The sequence below is a fragment of the Acomys minous genome (assembly GCF_964271855.1).
Source record: "Acomys minous genome assembly, chromosome: 13".
NCBI classification, from domain to species: Eukaryota; Metazoa; Chordata; class Mammalia; order Rodentia; family Muridae; genus Acomys; species Acomys minous.
The window spans coordinates 31888329-31902124 of NC_140495.1; the positions used below are offsets into that span (position 1 = coordinate 31888329).

The 13796-nt window shown below is 47.4% G+C and overlaps 1 protein-coding gene across 1 annotated transcript in view; it reads left to right on the forward strand.

Annotated features, from left to right (window-relative positions):
* Nucleotides 1–13796, forward strand: part of TBC1D2B (TBC1 domain family member 2B) — a 69572-nt gene that overhangs the window by 41782 nt on the left and 13994 nt on the right. The window contains exons 4-9 of the mRNA XM_084751793.1: nucleotides 2260–2423; nucleotides 3801–4039; nucleotides 5021–5404; nucleotides 9157–9267; nucleotides 10240–10433; nucleotides 11227–11721. Of these exons, the coding sequence (XP_084607919.1) occupies nucleotides 2260–2423; nucleotides 3801–4039; nucleotides 5021–5404; nucleotides 9157–9267; nucleotides 10240–10433; nucleotides 11227–11721 (1587 nt within the window). The remainder of the gene's footprint in view (nucleotides 1–2259; nucleotides 2424–3800; nucleotides 4040–5020; nucleotides 5405–9156; nucleotides 9268–10239; nucleotides 10434–11226; nucleotides 11722–13796) is intronic.

Below are 13796 nucleotides of genomic sequence, written 5' to 3' on the forward strand. Positions count from 1 at the left end.
TCACAACTCATAGAAACACCTCCATAACAAAATGTATATCTGCATGTCAGGGCACATGCCTGTAATCCTAGTATCCGGGAGGCAGAGGCAAGCAAGTCTCGGTAAGTTTGAAGGCAGCCTGACCTGTATATCCAGTTCCAGGCCAGCTGGAGCTGAGACCCTGTCTCAGATAGTGGGGCTGGGAGGGAGGGAGAGTTTGTATACGTTCCCTCATGAACCCTCCCCTACTCCCTGGCCTCAGACAACCTCCAAGCGGCTCTCTTTCACTTTAGCTGTGCTTTTGTAAGAATTTGAAGTGAGCTCTTTTGACCTGTGGCCTGTTACAGTGCCCTCATCAGTTACTTGACCTAACCCTTCACGGTAAGTGCTCCTTTTCACGTTCCCACCAACGTTTCAGGCCAGTTCCAGTTGCTCCACATCCTCTTGGACACTGGGAATTACTTTCATTTTTAACTTTAGCTGTTTTTTTCAAACTTTAGTTTTTAAAAAAAAAAAACCTAACATATAACGGTGATATATATATAATATATATATGTATTATATATATATGACAATTTTATGTTTGTGTTTTGCCTATGTGTATCTATACCACAGCATGCCTAGTGCCTGTGGAGGCCAGAAGAGGTTGGATGCCCTGGAACTAAAAGTTCTAGGTGGCAGTGAGCTGCCGCCATGTGTGTGCTGGGAACCAAACCGGTGTCCTCTGCAAGAACAACATGTGTCCTTATCCGCTGAGCCACCTCTCCAGCCCAGATGTTAGTACGCTCATGCCCCAGTGAGCCCAACATACATTGAAATGCTTGGAGGCAAACATGCGTTTTATATGCCCAGCCCAGCGAGCACCATGGCTGAGCTTCATGTACTCTGTTCTTTTGTTCTGTTCACCCCTGAGATAGTGTGGCTCGCTGGCAGCCACTCCCACCCAGCTCAAGAGTATCTTAACTGTTCTGAGTATGCGCCTGTTGTCAGGTATGTATTTTGCAAATATTTTTCAAAGGAGAAAAGTTTGAATAAACTTAATTTTTCTCATTTTGTGTTACAGATTTTGCTTCCTGAGTTCTCTTTTTTAAAAATCTGTCTAACTTGGGGCTATGGAGATGGATTAGTCAAGAAATAAACTTGATAAACTTGACCTGAGTTTGAACCCCCAGGACCCATGGAAAATGCTAGATGTGTGCCTGTAATCTCAGCATTGGGAGCTGGAGGCAGGCAGATCTTTGGAGTTCATTGGCTAGCCTAGCCGAGTGGGTGCCTCGTGTTTAGAGAGAAACCCTGTTTCAAAAAAATAAGCTGGAAAGTGATTGAGGAGACACCTGAAGTTGACCTTTGGCCTATACATGCGTGTATGCACATACGCAAACATATATATGCACATACATACAAAAAAAGGAAAAAAATCTACCTAATTTAATGTGAAAAGTTCTTTCTCCTTTGTTTTCTTCTAGAAGTTTTGCATTTATATTTAGATCTGGGGGTGAGGGGGTATGATTGGTTTGTTTTTGTGTTGGGATAGGATCTCACTATATAGCCCAGGCTGGCCTGGAATTTATGATCCTGCTGCCTCAGTATCCTAAATGCTTGAATTATAGGAGTGTGCCACAGCAACCTGCCTCTATGTATATTTTGAATTAATTGGTATGTGTGGTGTGAGGTAAGGCTCGAGTTTATTTTTTTTCTTATATATAGGCAGTTCTTGCAATCACATTCTCCCCCCCCCTCCCCCCCGAATCTCTTTACATCCTTGTTGAAGGTCAAGTGACCATCAGTGTGAGGAGTGGCTGACATGAGTGATGCAGTTTTGTTTAGTGTCTCCCTGTATTTGTGCACTGGAACTTTGCTTAGGAAATGCTGGCATCTTGAGAAAGGCAGTTCTTGTAAAAAACAGGTTCACTGGGAAGAGTAAAAAAGCTGATGTGAAGTGCCCCCCTCTCCCCCCCCCACTTCATAATCTAACTGTACAGAAGTCTTTTGGGAGGGATAGACTGGGCCTTGTTAATTTTAGTGTGTGGCTTTTTTTTTTTTTTTTTTTTTTTTTTTTAGAAAAAGGAAGGAAAGAGGAAGGCTCTTCTTCGATTTAACTCTGCATGTTGGGTTGTTCTCTGTGATATTAGGATCAGCGTATACTCACACAGCAATGTGTATTTTCTCATTTTCCATATTCTCACCAACATTTGGTATTATCAAATCTTCAGGTTTTTTTAAAAAATTGATCCTATATACAGCTATGTTTTTGTTTTGCCTTTCCTTGTTTCTAAATAGAAACTCAATGTCATCTTTCCGTCCTGGGAGAGGGCACAGCGAGAGTCGTAGGACTGTGTTTTACACCAATGAAGAGTGGGAGCTTTTAGACCCGCCTCCTAAGGACCTGGAGGAGTCCCTGGTGCAGGAAGAGAGGAAAAAGCAGGTGCCTGAGGGAAGCAAAGGTACGGAACGCACCGTGCTCTGTTGCTCTCTGTGCTGCCATCTGCCACCTCCAGGGACACAGGAGACACTTGATTGGCAGAAGCATGGAGTGCGGCCGGGCCTTGTGTTGCGTGAGAGGCTGGGGGGCAGTAATGCATAAAGGTTTGTAAAGTGCTGCAAGGAATAAATGTCTGTCTAGCCTGGTGGCTGCAAACCTTTCCCAGGAGCTAGACTGCCTGTCATGCCTTGGTGCAGCACAGAAGCGCTGACTAAAGAAGCTTTGTGCTTATTTTTTATTTATTATTATTATTATTATTATTTGTCATTCACCTGTGGTTCTAGGGCCTGGGAGGCTGAAGCAGAAGGGTTGCACCCTAGATTATCACACACACACACACACACACACACACACACACACCCTTTATTTACAGAAAGTTGAGATGTACTCAAAAGAAGTAGTATCATAGATCAGAGACTGGGCTAGATCAATCATATCACTGTAACAAGAACCTGAGGGAAACTGTCCTGTGTAGAGAAAAGGTTCCTCCTGGTTCACAGTTGTAGAGGTTTTAGTCCATGACCAGTTGAACTCATTGCTTTGGGCCTATGGAGAGGCATCACTGTGGGAACATGTGGCCAGAGAGCAAAAGAGAGGAGGACAGCTGGAGTACCACTCTCTGGAAGACTTCACAGTTAGTCTCCAGTTTTCACCACCTCCCAGTATCAGCAAGCTGATGGCTGCAGGCGTTAACTACGGGCCTTCGGGAGACACGCTAGATCCACTCAAATCCCAAGTCAGAAACCTGTGCCTCGGTGAGTTGCCATTAAGCAGGCACACCAGGCATCCACTGCACGGTAGGTGCCAGACGCTGTTGCCCCATCCAGTCTCTGCCTGACCCCAGGGGGCACTGTATGCTTCTAACTGCATAGGTGCCTTTGTCTGTACTTTTGTGTCTCCTGTTTGTATTTTTGAGTATACATTTGAAGCCATTCATACTAACATTTATTTGGCTCCTTTAACATGTAACATCATACTTTTAAAATATACTTATACAAAAAAATGTATTAATACTTTAAAAAACATTGATTTTGTTTTTATTTTTAGTCAAAAACAAATGAGTAAAAAATAAGAAGCCAAGGATTACCTAGTGTATCTCGGTTTTCTTTACAGTGCTCAGTTGTAGTCATCTATAAAGAGTGGTCCAGCAAGGACTCTCGGCTGCTTTTAGACCTATTGGGTATTCTCTACAGTGGTGGGGGGGGGGGCACAGAGGGACACCTGCTGCATTGCTCTCTTTATGGGTTGGTGAGTCCACACCCCCCAGAGGGTGACTTGTAAAAATACCAGGAGGTTTGACTTGCTCACAAAGCTTGTTTTTGTTTTTTTTTTAACATAGGAGTCACTAGTTCAGGATTCCCCTTTGAGTTTGGACGAAACCCTTACAAAGGAAAGCGCCCCTTAAAAGACATAATTGGGTCATATAAAAATCGCCACAGCAGTGGGGATCCGTCGATCGAGGGAACGGCGTCGTCAGGCAGTGGAGGTCTCACGAAGCCAGTCTCTGAGATGCAGCTGCAGATTCAGAGCCAGCAGGACGAGCTGGAGCAACTCAAGAAGGACCTGTCCAGTCAGAAGGTAGCTGTCTCCTGATGTGGGCGTGCCCTTCAGGGGGCCAAAGACCACGGAGCCAGCCGTCTCTGGCTCCCATGGGGCCCTTCCCTGAAGGTCATGCTGCTGGGGCCACCATCCTGCCATGCCCTGAGCTGTGCTATCGTTTATTCAAAGACCCTAGACCATGGGGACGGGAAGGTCCTCTGAGGAAGGTTGCAGGGTGCTGCTCTCGGTACCCACACCTCTTCCTCAGCCTAGAGGTCTCTGAAGTTTCCGCATCCTGTCAGAAGTGGTATTATTCTAAGCTGGTGAGACATCCTTCTACCTAATCGCTGGACAGTTCAGTGAATCTTAGAGCCTGGATCTCTCCCGCCACCCCACAAGCCCGTTTTATTTTCATTTTAGTTACGTGTGTGAGTATGTGAATGCAGGCACCCACGGAGACCAGAAAGTGATGTCAAGTCCAGTGAGCCTCCCAACATGGGACCTTGGAACCAAGCTCAGATCCTCAGCAAAAGCAGTGTGTGCTCTTCCTTGCTGAGTTGTCTTTCTAGCTACCCCCACGCACTTCTATTCATTTATTTCTGAGACAGCATCTCGCTGCATAGCCTAGGCTGGCCTGGAACAGTTGGCCTTCCTGCTCCGGCAGTGGAATTGCAGGCATGTGCCAGCACACAGCACTTCACAGATCCCTAGCACTGATAAGCGTGTGCCAGGAGCCATTGCTAATTACAGCCTGCACATGCATTATTTCCCATTTCCTGTTATTGTTCTCTTCAGGCTGTATTTGTTGGGTAATTTTTTTTTCCTCTCTATTTTTGAGATCGTTCAAGAGGAAGTTCAGTATTAAAATGTTTGCAATGAAGTTTGCCTCTGTGTTTCCTCAAATTCCAATAATCACTTATGTAACACTGTTACGATTTCTGTTTTTCTCCCCCCCCCAACCCCCCCCCGCAACACCCCCACCTTTCTTACCCTCCACCTCATCATCTTCTTGGCTCTTAGGAGCTCATTCGGCTGCTCCAGCAGACAGTCCGGTCATCCCAATATGACAAGTATTTCACTAGCCACCAAATCAGCCAGGGGGTCCCGAGGGACACACTGGAGCTTCTCCATCAAAAGGACGAGCAGATCCTGGGCCTCAGCGGCCAGCTGGAGAGGTTCGGCGTGGAGAAGGAGAGTCTACAGCAGGAAGTGAGGACGCTGAAGAGCAAGGTGGGCGAGCTCAATGAGCGACTGGGGATGCTGATGGAGACCATCCAGGCCAAGGACGAGGTCATCATCAAGCTCAGCGAATGTGAGGGCAGCGTGTCTTCGCCCACCATGGGGCCCAGCTCTCCTTTGCCCACCCCAGCCAGCAGAGACCAGCTGGAGCTGGACAGGCTAAAAGTAAGAGCCGGGTGTGGGCTGACGTTTTTGAACAGACATCCCAAACTCTGTTAGCTCCATCAGCATTGATCCCTAGAGGTACTGTTGTCATGAGCTAATCTGGTAAGAGAGCAGAGCTGGGAGTAGGGCACAGAAACAGACCTTACAGACCTGTTGCAGGCATCTGAAGGACCTCCCAGCACTGTTGCCATTGCTCCTATTGCCTGGGACACTTTCAGCTCTTCCTGTCCCTTGCTTAGGAGAGGCTGAAACACCCCTCCCCTTTTACTTATCCACCCTCAAGACTTCATTATGCTATGGAACACACGGAGGCTGTCATGTTGCCCTTCTGTGTACATAAATGCAAATGCAGAGTTAATTTGTATAGCCTCCCACAGACCTGGGTATGGACATTGTCCCAGGGGTCAGAGTAGGGCCAGCGCAAAAGGTAGTCCAGAAAAGAAGCCTACTCAGTCAGGGTCAGTGCCCAACATGAGAAGTTGGAAGGACAGAGCTGTCTTCCCAGTGCCTGTCTCTGAGATAGCCCACAGGAGGGAACGGGGCGATAAGCAGCAGATGAGGGAGAGGCCACACTCGCCCTGTGGGGAAGCAAGGGCAGTCTCCTCTTCTGCCTGTAGAGCAAGCTGCTGGTCCAGAGTGAGAGCTGGACCATTGGGCTGCTGTAAGGTTGTGGAGAAGACTAACACACCTTTGCTATCAGCGGCTCCTGGGACTCTACTGTTTTAGGTAGTTTTAGGTAGACAAGCATCCTCTTGGCCTCTACCATGGCCATTCAGTAGAGCCCAACTGACTTGGGCAGACCCCACATCGGTCCCTAACTACAAACCCCAGTGAATCCCCACAGCCACTGTCTCCTTGCAAATACTTTGGTTTCAGGTGTTTCAGTTCCAAAGGGAGTTTCTCTTTGAAGGGCTCAGGCATGTTACTGCTGAGAGCATTGCAGAGCGTGTGCTTGATACCTTCCAGAACCTTTCATTTGGCAGCAGTGAGCTGAGCGCGTTCCCAGCAGGCTGGGGACTTCAGAGTCATGAACACTGAAACAGTGGCAGCATTGTCACAATGTGTGGGTGGTCTGTTTTAGTGACAACACCCTTTGGATACACAAAGCCAGCATGGTTTGGTTTGGTTTTGCTTTGTTTTGGTATGTGGTGTGTGGTGTATGCATGGGTGCAGGTGTACATGCAGGTGTACATGCACAGGTGTGCTCGTGCATGTGGAGGCTAGATTTGCTGTTCTTCCTCCGTACTTCTTTATCTTTTTTTTTTTTTTTGAAACAGAGTCTGACCCCAGAACTTACCAGTTGGCCTGGAAGCTCCAGGAATCCTCCTGTCTCCACACTCCCTGCACTAGGGTTGTAGCTACACCATCACAGTAGGCTTTTACATGGGTGTTGGAAACCCAAACTTAGGTCCTCATATGCTTTACCAGCTAAGCCCTCTCCGCAGCTCCCAGTAAGATTTGTTAATGAGAAGCAAAACACCTCTTATTTAATATTCATATCTGCTATAGAAATAGCCTTTATTACTTGATTTATTTTCTGAGACAAGGTTTCATGTTGTAGCTCAGGCTGGCCCAGAACTCGCTATAGCCCAGGTTGGCCTCAAACTCAAGGTAATCCTTTTTGTCTTCATGTGCAGGGTGCTGGGATTACCTACTAAGTGCGAGCTACCATATTTGTCTGCTTTTTGTTTGTTTTCGTTTCATTTTTCTTTTTGCAAGAAATTTTAGTGTTTCCTGTAGCCGTCAACCTTATTTATATGCTCAACCTTAAATGTTCTGTCCCTTACTGTGTGTCTCCGAAGTAGTGATACACTTGGTGTCAGCATTTGTAGCATGGGGCTTTCCAGAAAGTGGCTTCCGTCCTTAGCAGGAGAGAAGAGTGTGGCACACAGTTCCCTAGGAAGCTGAGCCATGTAGCCACTGGGACCACCAACCCTTTGGAGACTTACCTCATCCAGATGGGTCATCTCCTGTTTCCTTGTGTAGCTGGGGTAATTTTGAGTGAGTGGTGAGGGTCTTTTTCCTCAACCTTTCTCAACAGTTTTAAAGCTGTGTCTACACAGTAAAGCTTGGTGGGGATAGGGACTTCGCAAGTGGCAGGTGGTTGGCGCATTCCTGGTAGGCAGCAGCAGCCCGCCTAGGTCAGGCCCTCACGGTTTGGGTGTTGCTCTGCCTGGGCCTCTTACTGCAATGAGAGCATTCCTCCCCACAAGTAGAGAAGCCGCTGTCCTGAGCATGGTGAAGGAAAAGGATGTGGAAGAATGTAGGCGGCTTGCAAGGAGCTCAGCCAGCCTTACACTGTGAGCTCAGGCTGTGGCGAGTCTCTGCCTTATCTGTGAAACGGTGCTGCGCCCACCCCACCCGCAGAGGGTGTTATGAGGGTCAAAGGAAGTAGTCCACATCTGGGCCTGGCGCCTTGTGGAGTCTTTACTGCTAGATGTTACTGTTGTATAAGCATACAACAGTATGCTTATGGTAAATGGACAGAATTTACTTAGATGGGGGTGCAAATCCATACAGTGAGTGGGGACCAAGCCCCTGTCACATAGTCTTTCCCCTCACAGTTCAATATATTTGGCTTCTCTCCAGCCAACCTCCCTTTAGCTGACCTGCCATGATGTGTTTGTTCATTGCTTCCAAATACAGTCTTTTTAAGATGCCAACAAAAGGGAGAAAATGCCCTGGTTTGGGGCCAGAAAAGAATGTTTTAAACCTTTTGGGTCTGATGTTTTCACAGCTTGGGTTGCTGAGGCTGAGCCCATGCAGGGCAGTGGTTAGGGTGCAGGTGGGGAGGCTCAAGTCCTCAGCCCAGGCCTCAGAGCTCAGAGGCTGGCATTTCGTGGATGCTTGCCTCCCTGGCCAGGGGAGTCTGGGAAATAATGACAGGAATGGCTCCTGGGACTGTGGAGGTCTATATGAGACCAGGAAGCTCACGTGCCATGAAGATGATCTAACAGAGTCTGCGGACTTCACCCTCAGAACCCTTTGCTTGAAAACAAGCAAACCTTGTAACCACAGGAGGCAGAGGCAAGCCAGGTCTCTAGTTCAAGGCCAGGCTGGTCTACATAGTGAGTTCCAGGACAGCAAGGGATGCGTAATAGACCATCTTTACAAAAATGAAAACCTTTTCTCCAACTTGTACATCCTCTAAACACAAAATAAATGTCACAGAAATAAACAGTTGGCCAATCTGGTGAAGGGCCTAATATGTTCTTGGTAATTTGGGAGGTGGTGCTGGGGACTGGCCCCAGGGCCTTGTGTCTGATAGCCACGTGCTTTGCCACTGACCCTCTGCCCTGTTGTCTTCTTCAGTTTTTCCACACTTTTGAAACTTTGCCCTGTACAAAAGTGAAGAACGTGCCCTCTAAAGTGCCTCCTGCATTGTGGGCTGTCGTACACATCATTACACGGCATTCTTAATTAAGAGCTTTTGTATATTTTTATAGCCTTTTAAAAACAGAAGCTAACTAAGTGAAAATGAGAGCTAATGAATATGTTCAATTTCTCTAGTTTAAAAGACTGTTAAATACATCCTGTTTACTTCTGCTAAGTAAATCTTTTTCCTGCCTCCTTCATTCCAACAGTAGTTCCCACCTCTTCCTCGTGCCCCAAATGGTCAAAAAGATTCATCAGAAAGCTCCTACCAACATCTTCCAGATTTCTTAGAACTTGCTCTCACTTAGCAGGACTCAAATACGCTAGTTGCAACCCACAGGAATTGATTCAAAAAAAATTTTTTTTTGCCCAAACAGGATAGTCTGCAAGGGTACAAAACCCAAAATAAATTTCTAAACAAGGAAATTTTGGAACTCTCAGCTCTACGAAGAAATGCAGAAAGGAGAGAGAGGGATCTGATGGCAAAGGTAAGTCAGGATGGATACATTTTCCCATTGATGGGAGGAGGGTGGAGACCGTGTTTAAGTGGATGTGCTTTAAACCTACCCAACCACCCTGACGGGGAAAATGTATCAAATATATGTAAAGTATGTATAGTACATTTCCTTGTTAATGACGAATACTTTCACTTGTGGCCTCCTTCATACATTTTTAATGGTGTTTTCAGAGGTGAAAATAAAGTACAATTATAGGGGTCCCTCAAATTAAAATTACCTAGATCTTCGTCTGTGCTGTTGACATTTGGTCTCACATGTGTGGGACAGAAATGATGAGAGTTGTGCCATCCCCACAGATCCAGCAGGCCTAGAGAGTCATCTGTGGTGACGGCTGCAGAGGGCTTCGGGAGCTATGGGGGGGGGGGGGGCACAAGCATTCCAGCTGTATGCTAGTGAGCTATCAGTGCCTGACACTGACAAACAACACAGCTGTTGTGTGCATATACTAATCTTGAGCCGCTTTCCAAGCACATTTCTAAACCTTATTCCTGCATATTTACTAGGGTAAAGATGATTTTTCTGATCGGATAGCAGATAGCAACTAGTCATGCCTGGACATAATGTCATAACAAAATGGCTGCGCATAGGCATCACAGTGTGGGAGTGTTGGGAGTAGAGAGCATTCATGACCCATGTAACCACGTAGGATTAGGCTTGACCTCAGTAACTGGCTCATGACCCAGTTCTGGTGTTCATTGTAACCATGCTAAAGGGTGTTAACCTCTGCCAGAAACTTAGAAGAAAGAGGGGAACCATAGCAGGCTATTTTAACCCTGGGAGGGTCTGCGCCATGACTTAACCTTTGGCCTGTGTTAGAGTTTGCAGCAGGCTCAGTTGTTCATCTTTTTGGGGCATGCTGGTTTGGGCCCTTCAGTTGCCTGCGGTACTGAAGGCTTGCTTTTCCTGTCTCTGGATGGAGGTAACACGTTCCGTTCTCTGCAGTATTCTAGCCTGGAAGCCAAGCTCTGCCAGGTGGAAAGTAAATACTTGATACTGCTTCAAGAAATGAAGACACCAGTGTGCTCAGAAGAGCAGGGACCTGCCAGGGATGTCATAGCCCAGCTGTTGGAGGATGCTCTGCAGGTTGAGAGCCAAGAACAGCCAGAGCAAGCGTTCGTTAAGCCTCATCTGGTCAGGTAAATGTGCTTGAGTCTGCTGGGTCAGTCCATCCATTTCCAGAGCTCCCTTTCCACGGCAGTAGACGCTCACAGGGCACTTAACACTGTGTGTCTTAGTAGATGCCCTGACAGATGGGCCCATATCCTGTCCACCAAAGCCTTGATTAATGTCCATACCCAACGTCCTACATATATCCTCTTCCTTGTCATCACCTTAAAGTGACACTTTCTGGGAAGGTGTGGTGGGATATACACCTGTAATCCCAACTACCTGGAAGGCTAAGGGAAAAGGAGTACTTGATGCTCAGATGCCTGGGCTGGTAAACATAGCAAGAGTTTTTTATTAAAGTAATACCTTTTGAAACATCAAGTTGTGATATATAAAGACACAGACATGTACATTGAAATAGCCACATAGGTGAATCTTTTTTTTTCTCTTTTGTTTTTCTTGTCTGAGACAGTGTCTTTCTAACTACGCCCAGACTTGCCTCAAGCTCACAGTCCCCTCCCTCTTTAGCCACCTGAACACTAAGATCAGAGGGGTACACCAGGGGACCCAGCTTAAGTCAGCCTTGCTTGGTGATAGTGCCTGTATTTTCTTCTGGTTTCATATGTGAGCTTTAGCCCACCTGGAAGTGAGTTTCCCCTGTACACTATGAGAGTTGATCTCGTTTGGCCTTTGCCATGTGGATGGCCAGTTGTCCGGGCCCTGTTCATCAAGAAGCGGGTCATATGCCTTATGGTCTGAAACATCTCTTGGTTCATTGCATCCTTGACTGTTTCTACTCTCCCTCTTGTTGTTTATCTGCAGTGAGTTTGATATCTACGGGTTTAGGACTGTCCCTGACGATGATGAGGAAGAGAAGTTGGTCGCCAAGGTCCGAGCATTGGACCTGAAGACTCTGTACCTCACAGAAAACCAAGAAGTTTCCACTGGGGTCAAGTGGGAAAACTATTTTGCAAGCACGATGAACAGGGAGATGGTATGCTCTCCCGAGCTGAAAAACCTGATCCGAGCAGGCATTCCCCACGAGCACCGCTCCAAGGTGTGGAAGTGGTGCATCGACCGGCACACCAGGAAGTTCAAGGACAGCATGGAGCCCGGCTACTTCCAGGCCTTGCTCCAGAAGGCTCTAGAGAAGCAGAACCCGGCCTCCAAGCAGATCGAGCTGGACCTGCTGCGGACTCTGCCCAACAACAAGCATTACTGCAGCCCCACGTCGGAGGGCATTCAGAAGCTGCGCAGTGTGCTGCTTGCCTTCTCCTGGCGGAATCCAGATATCGGTTACTGCCAAGGCCTAAACAGGTGCGTGTCGCCTGCTGCCGACTGCAGCAACCTCCAGGCTCTGCCTGGCAGCTCCCTCTGCCCTCAGCTGACTAAGAAAAGCCTGTGTTCTGGGGCACAGGAGAGATGGCAGCAAGAAGGATTTTATGATGCAGTGTCCCCAGTTCTAGAATAACTCAGGCAGATTGTGCTTCAGAAAGCATAAGGGATACAAAAGCAAGCTGGGGGTGTGGCTCGGTGGTAGAGCGCGCTCTTGGCACAAGGGAGACCCTGGCCCAGTCTCCAGCACCAGGATTAGTAAGCACAGAAATCAGTTCATTTGAAGCATCCCAGAGTCTTATTTTTTTTTTTCCTCCTTTGCTCTTCTCTTCACACTTGCATTTTAATCATAAGAATCTGGTGGCACTGGTTGATAAAAGCTTGTGGTATTTATTTATACAGGGTCCTAAGTGATTTTTATCCGCTGATTAAAACACAGCCTTTGAAGGACCTAAACTTTCCTTTTATAAATATATATTAATTTTTTAACGATTTATTTATTTACTATTATGTATATAGTGTTATGACTGCGTGTATACCTGCAGGCCAGAAGAGGGAATCAGATCACATTACAGATGGTTGTGAGCCACCATGTGGTTGCTGGGGATTGAACTCAGGACCTTTGGAAGAGCAGGCGGCGCGTTGAACCTCTGAGCCATCTCTCCCAGCCCATATATATTCATTTTTGCTTGCCAATTTCACACATGTACACAGTGTACCCTAATCACTCTTGTCCCTAGCACTCTCCCAGCCCCCACCATCCCTGTCTACCCCCACCTCCATAAATCCGTCTCCCATTCATGTCTGTCTGTTTAGTTTTATAGCCACTAAGTAGAATCTCTTACAGCTCTTGAATATTTTTCTTGCCTCTGTAAGCAGAAAATACTTAGGGCCTCTCACCTTTTGTTAGTCATCCTGAGTAGTGTGCTGAGCCAGGATAAGGCTGTGGGCTACCAAAGTTGGCTGCCCCCCTCCAACCCTCCCAGCACCACACACTGGGTGCTGGAACCAGCTTCTTGCCATGAGTCGCATCTTACCACGGCTTATCTTTCCTGTTTTCTGCTGTCACTGCAGTTGCTGTGTTTGGATTCCTTTCCAGGTAGGGGGAGTAGGTAACCAAGCTTGTCAGTAAGATAAAATACACTGAGCATGGTGACACATACCTTTAATCCCAGCAGTGGAGAGGCAGAAGTAAATAGATCTCTGAGTTCATGGCTAGCCTGGTCTGTATAGTAGTGAGGTCTAGACCAGTCAGGGCTACATAGCAAAACCCTGCCTCAAAAATGAAGGGGGAAAGATTAAAAAACAAAACAAAAGAACAGAGATCACTGAATGTGTTTGAGCATATCTTCCGTAAGCAGAGCGCATGTGCTTGAGTTTTGCTCCTGACCCCAGCTGAGCTGTGTGTCTGCAATGGGAGTTCTGTGGGAGGGAAGGGCTAAATGAAGCTCAATACCTACTCACCTACCTACCTACCTACCTACCTACCTACTCACCTACCTACCTACCTACCTACCTACCTACTCACCTACCTACCTACCTACTTACCTACTCACCTACCTACCTACCTACCTACCTACCTACTCACCTACCTACCTACCTACCTACCTACCTGCCTGCCTGCCTACCTACCTACCTACCTACCTGCCTGCCTACCTACCTACCTACCTACCTACCTACCTACCTACTTGCCTGCCTACCTACCTATCTACCTACCTACTTACCTACCTGCCTGCCTACTCACCTACCTGCCTGCCTACCTACCTACCTACCTACCTACCTGCCTGCCTACCTACCTACCTGCCTGCCTACCTACCTACCTACTTACCTACCTGCCTGCCTACCTACCTACCTACCTGCCTACCTACCTACCTGCCTGCCTGCCTGCCTGCCTGCCTACCTACCTACCTGCCTGCCTGCCTGCCTACCTACCTACCTGCCTGCCTACCTACCTACCTACCTACCTACCTGCCTGCCTGCCTGCCTGCCTGCCTGCCTACCTACCTACCTACCTACCTGCCTGCCTGCCTGCCTGCCTGCCTACCTACCTACCTGCC